Below are 6,000 nucleotides of genomic sequence, written 5' to 3'. Positions count from 1 at the left end.
TTGTACCATTCCTCTCACCCGGATATTTATGGCGTTCACTTAACGTCTAAACACGATTGCAAAAATGTCAACAAATAACGGTAGCTATCTTCGCCAACATCGTATATTTAACAGACAAATACACCATTGAGCCGTGATGATGCACCCATTAAGCCCCCGAGAATACAGACTAGAGCCTCGCCTAATATGTACCTACACCCAATATATAAAATATCAGCCGTCGGCCCTGGAAAAAAGTTCTTGTTTTGGCGGGTTTCAAGCTTTAGTACAATTTTCCACCTAGTTCCTCCCTCATAACTTTTGCACCTTAAGGGAAACATAACCCCCCCAAGGGGCTTCTCAAGTCATGTTTCATGGTATTAGGGCTGCTTTGTGGTCTCTTCCCAGTATGAGGGTCTCTGGGTTTAGCTCTGGTGCCCAGGACCATATTGTAGTTATGCTCGACTAATCTAACAATATGTGATGGTGCTCCCTTATTGAATAGTAATTTGTATTCCATTTAACGATGGAGTTTAGTGAACAATTGTCTCTGAAAACATTCACATATATTTTAATGAGGGATATCTCTAATGATAAAAATATCTAGGACATTGATGGCATACCTGGAGAGAGGGTCTTGGGAGTTCTACTACCCAAGCCTGGCCTCTGGTCAGACAGTTTGTTTATTTGTAAAGAAATGTGTGATTATAAGTTTATAGGTTTTTAATGTAATTTTGCTAAAACAAAGCTTGTAGAATGAAATCTATTTTAACTCTAATTTTGGAGAGTGGAACAGATAGGCAACATTCTCATTCCAATTAGCCACACTTGTATACTTTAAGGACATGTTAGGCTTAACAAAGCTAGGCTAGGTTAGGTTAGGTTTATATAGATAATTTTGGTTAGGCTAGGTTTGGTGAGATATTTTAGGTTAGGTTTGGTTAGTATGATTTTTTGTATAAAGACCACTATAAAACTATAAGATTTTCTGGAGGGAGCCTCTTCGGCTCCCCGGAGCTATCCAGGCTGATATGGATATATTAGACTTCGGCATCAGTCAATGTAATTGGAGTTCTAGGCCAATTCTAGGCTTGGGGACCACTAGCCAGGTCACGAGCCAGGTTTTCTTGCTCAGTCTATTGTAACACTACACATGGGCCTCAGATTTTTCCAGGTACCTGATATCTGAGGGGACTTGGTGGTGCCCTGCTAGGCCCCTGTGAGTGGACACATCCCAGGGGTTCAGCTTTTAGCAGTTTTCTTGGTAAACTGGGGTGCCGGTTAGCAGTACCCTGCCTGGGCTTTCCTTAGTGTGTTTTCCTTCTAAGGGCCCTGGGAAACCCTGTGGGGATACTTGGGTCCGATGGATATGTTCCCTGGGACCCCTCTTGCCTTGTACGAGTTTGAAGGTTGCTCTGTCTCCTTGTCTCAGGGTGACATTCACCGCTTCTGCCTCCGTCATGCTGCCTGCTGGGTCGGTGATACCTTCAACCCAGAGTCCTGCTAGTTTTGTTGCTTGTTTGTGACACAGTACACCCAATCCACTGATGACTCTGTTTGGGTTCAGGCAGCTCAGGCATTGCATGCTAGGTTTAGATTACTGCAATGCGCTAGATTGGTTGTTGACCCAGAAGCCCGGAGGCTGCTCCATTTTGGTTATAGGGAACTGGACTAGGGGGATGTTGGTTGCTTCGACCTTGGTTCAGTCTGTGCCCTCTTGTCCTTTCCCTGCTGTAGTCCGTTCTGGTCCTTCCACCCCTGCTTCTGGCTCTGAAGCATCTGAGGGTTTTGGACTCGGGGCAGGGTTTAGTTGGGTTGGAGACTTGGGCAGTCTCGGGGGATGTCCCTTCTGGGGTGGTGACGGAGGGATTCGAGCTTGTTCCTCCTGCCGAAGCGTATGGGTTTGACCAGTGGGGCCCCTTCCTTCCTGCTTTTACAGCTTCCCCGGCTTGTTTTTGTGAGGCCGGGGGATGGCTCGGCTCTGGGTCCTGCTGTGGAGGTTCCCAGGGTAAGGGAGGGGCTGACTTGGGAATCTTGGGCCCGTTGGACCCTGCTTGGGGTTTTGTGCCCTCTGAGTGGGGTTTACTGTTACAGGGGATTGGTTTCTCTTCCCCCCCCATCTCGTATGAATTGGATTTGGTGTCAGCCCCTCTCCGGGTTCAGTTTTGTGTACCTTTGGTCCCGTCCTTCTGGAGGTTTTCAGCTTCCTGTTTCCCGCCTCATGAGGTGCGGGAAGCCATTGTGGCTTACCATTGTAACTACACTTAGGTAATGAAATTACATGAAACCTTTTCCATATGGGTTATTCCTTGCTTTCTGTTGCCCTGAGTCATATTCTAAACTACTTATTAACATTTGTTTTTGAATGAGTAGCAGTTACAGTAATGCTATCAAAATGTGCAGGGTAAGACTGCATTAGTTACAGTTTGTTCATTGTATAAATCATACCTTCACATTTGAGGGATTATGTGTAACTCATATTTAGTAACAACAGAAAACCTTACCCTAGCCTTAATGAACTCTACTTTTATTCCATCGTTTAGTTAGCTGGTCTTGACAGGACTTTAGTGTTGGGCATTAAAAGAATTAACTTTAAGAGTGTTGTTATCACCACCACAAAAGATTAAGCCTCGTGATCTACCAGCAAAGAATACATAAACTCTGAATACAGTTTTTTACCTAATTAAACTCTTAGTGTATAACAAATACCAAGAAGCTGAATACACTGAAATAATAATAATAATAATAATAGTAATAATAATTTATTTAGGAACAGTACATACATAGTTGCAGCGTTACAGTACAAACATTCTGTTAGATTTAAAGATAGAGGTAGTACATACAATACCTAAAGCCACTAGTACGCATAGCGTTTCGGGCAAGGTCGGGCAAAAAATCATTTCCCTTCCATCCATACTTGTAATATGTATCACTTGGATTGGCAAATGATCATTCTCTATATCTTTTTCCAGCATTAGATGATTCCATACAAATTCTAGAGGAGGTGCATGTGGCACAACCACTAGATGGAAATGTGAGCATTGAACTAGAAGTACTGTATGATGCTCATGGACAGCAAGTTATGCACGTAAGTACTGCTTTTTTAATATTGCACGTTTATTGTATCATGCCACGAAGGAAAAGGCGACAAGATATTCCTTAAATACTTTTGTATTAATCAATACGTCTTCAATATCCTTCTGAAGATGAGTAATATGAATAATACTTATTGATTAATATGAAAGTACTGTACTTTAGGAATTTCCTGTCTTATTTTCCTTCATGGTCAGACATTGTCTCATTATTCATCATGTGTTAATTTCTTTGTGATTTACACACACTTATTGTATCTTATATATTTTAGTACCCTTTAATTGTGCTAATTAGGATCTTCCATCTGGCTTTAATTATGGTCTCAAAATCTTTCTCATTTCCTTCAAATGTGAAAGTGCAATTGCTTATAACTCTTCGGAGCAATAAAATATATGGGTTGGCCTATATTAATACCTGAGGTTTAAACCATCTCATTTTCATTTCTTGCTCAGTATTGTAACACTAAACATTGGGTCTCAGATTTTTCCTGCTCTACTTCTTCAATTATTTTACTGGTACAGTATTTATTTTTCATATTTGTGCCATGCCAGCATCTCATATATGGCAGCATCTCTTTCTATCTTGTTCTTTCTTACCAGTGCTTTCATTGAATCATTTACATTTCTTTCGGACTCACAACCATCAACTCGTGTTTCACAAATTCCAGTTTTATCAAGTACCTCATCGCAATGTCTATGATAAAAGTACTGTAAATGAAATGTCAAATTTTATATCTGCTGATGATGCAGTCTTCTAGCTCAGAATGATAAAGGATTATGTAGATGTGTATGAGAAAAGTGCTAAAAGTTAATGAGGATAAAAGTAAAGTTAGGGTGATGGAGATAATAAAGAAACACTGAAACTAGTTTTATTGAAGTGCTACAATTGGTTGCTCATTTTAAATACTGTACTTATAATGTGTGATTGGCAAAAGAGGGCATTTTGCTAGTTTAAGGTTAGGTCAGAGTGAATTGGGAAAAAGAAGTGGCATGGATAATAATATCCCCACTTAGGAATAATGTTATTGGAAGTGATATTGCAAGAGGACTACTGTATATGGAAGAGTGTAGTGTTCTTGTGATGACCAAACTGCACATCAGAAAATGAAGAAACGATAATGTATTGGTCCTTCCTGGACCATTATCAAGTCTATCATACGATTTGGTAATGGTTTAGGACAGACCGAAATGTTTTTTTTTTCTTTTTCTGACGTGTGGTTTGGTGATCTTATCTTCAGGCACGTTATTTTAACTCATTGTCTGTATAGTGCTCATATGCACAAATGAGATACTGCTGAGGCATGAGCAGTGCATTTAAGGGTGATGCTCAAAAGAGATTAAAAAAAATAAAAAATTATTTAAATGTTAAAAAAGCTCTGAGGTATGGCAACAGTTTGAGCAAACCTGTCTTTTTTATGTTATTAATCACATTTTTGAGGGAGTTATGTATGTATGTATGTATGTATGTATGTATGTATGTATGTATGTATGTATGTATGTATGTATGTATGTATGTAAGGAGCATCTCTTTGACTTTTATGTGTAATCTGCAGCCTGAGACACAACAGATGGCTTCACAAGAGCAGCAGCAGCAATCTCAACAACAGTCACGTCTTCCCCTACGCCAGCCACCACTACGACCCCAACGCCAACGACGACCCGTACAACAGTACCACCAACAGCAACAAGAGCAGGAGCAACAAGCAGCTCAGTTAAGGCAACAACGTCAGCAGCAGCGTCAACAACAGTTAAAACAGCAACAGCAGCAAAGAGCACAACAGCGTCAGGCACAGCAGCAACAGCAGAAACAGCAAGTTCAACAGAGAGGTATCAAAAGGAAAGAAAATGATGTACATGTGGTGGGTGAAGTTAAAGTACAGAAAACAGGACGTGGAGAGGTTGGGGGTGCTGGGACATTGAAGTATCGTAAAAGGGTGAGAGTCCTTTATTGTTTCTGTTACAGTATATAAAAATCCCCTGTTTTCACATAAAGAGGAATTCTAATACCTGGATAATAATTTGATGACAACCAAATTTCTTCATAGATGTTAATTCTGAAACTTGAAAAGTGGCACATGAAACTGTTTAATAAAAGTTAATTCTGGATTTCTGATACCTCATGAGTTTATTTTTCAACAAAATTGCCATTGTGATTGTAACCTAAATTAACACTTTCGCGCTCTCCGCAAAGGTCACTCAGCCAACCGAATGTGCGCGCTGCGTTTTTATCGCTTAAGCGTAAAAACAAAAATGTGTATACTCTTTTTACTCTTCTGACCTTAGTTCTCATGCTACGTATTTCATTTTGGTACCAACGTGTTCGCAATAAAATTCTCTAGAAGAACATCAGTAAAATAAGTCACGAAACATATAGGGATACCAGCACCAAATAAATAACTACGTAGATGACTCGCCGTGAGCGCCCATCAGCAACAAAATGTTTTTACTCTTGGGATTGTAATCACCTCCACACTTGTTCTACAGCGTTAATTTTGGTATCAATAGACTCGCAATGAAATTCCCAACACGGTGATATGAATATAAGCGTAGAATAATGATGCAGCCCGCCCGCAAGAGTGTGGGAAGTGGTGAAATTGTTTTCCGGTATCGGTGACGGGACGACGCACGGCGCTTTGAAAGTTTATACTTATTTCACTCTCATGACATTAATTTTTTATGTACGTCATTCATTTTTATGTCAATGTGTTCGCAATAGAATGTTCTATGTGCCCATAGGTAAAAAATATCAACAAAGCGTAAGTTAGAATAACGACAAATATAAAACAACGCTGGAACATATCAGTGAGCGTCAAACACACACGAAATATTTTTACTTTTGTTATGTTTGTCAAGTTTATACTTGTTGCACACAGTTATTTTTGGTTGTATATTGATCGGAATAAAATTCCCTAAACAGACATATGCATAT

The 6,000-nt window shown here is 39.9% G+C and overlaps 1 protein-coding gene across 3 annotated transcripts in view; it reads left to right on the top strand.

Annotated features, from left to right (window-relative positions):
* Window positions 1-6,000, top strand: part of LOC123756801 (S1 RNA-binding domain-containing protein 1) — a 39,264-nt gene continuing 33,264 nt past the window's right edge. The window contains exons 1-3 of one of the 3 annotated variants that reach the window (XM_045740148.2): window positions 1-80; window positions 2,952-3,067; window positions 4,625-5,005. In XM_045740148.2, the coding sequence (XP_045596104.1) occupies window positions 65-80; window positions 2,952-3,067; window positions 4,625-5,005 (513 nt within the window). In that variant the 5' untranslated portion in view covers window positions 1-64. Of the gene's footprint in view, window positions 81-111; window positions 189-331; window positions 357-2,951; window positions 3,068-4,624; window positions 5,006-6,000 lie in introns of those variants that run through there. The other 2 variants (XM_045740147.2, XM_045740149.2) reach the window with 2 other exon arrangements.

This window comes from Procambarus clarkii, chromosome 26 (assembly GCF_040958095.1).
Source record: "Procambarus clarkii isolate CNS0578487 chromosome 26, FALCON_Pclarkii_2.0, whole genome shotgun sequence".
NCBI classification, from domain to species: Eukaryota; Metazoa; Arthropoda; class Malacostraca; order Decapoda; family Cambaridae; genus Procambarus; species Procambarus clarkii.
This window is presented reverse-complemented; position numbering and strand designations above follow the sequence as displayed.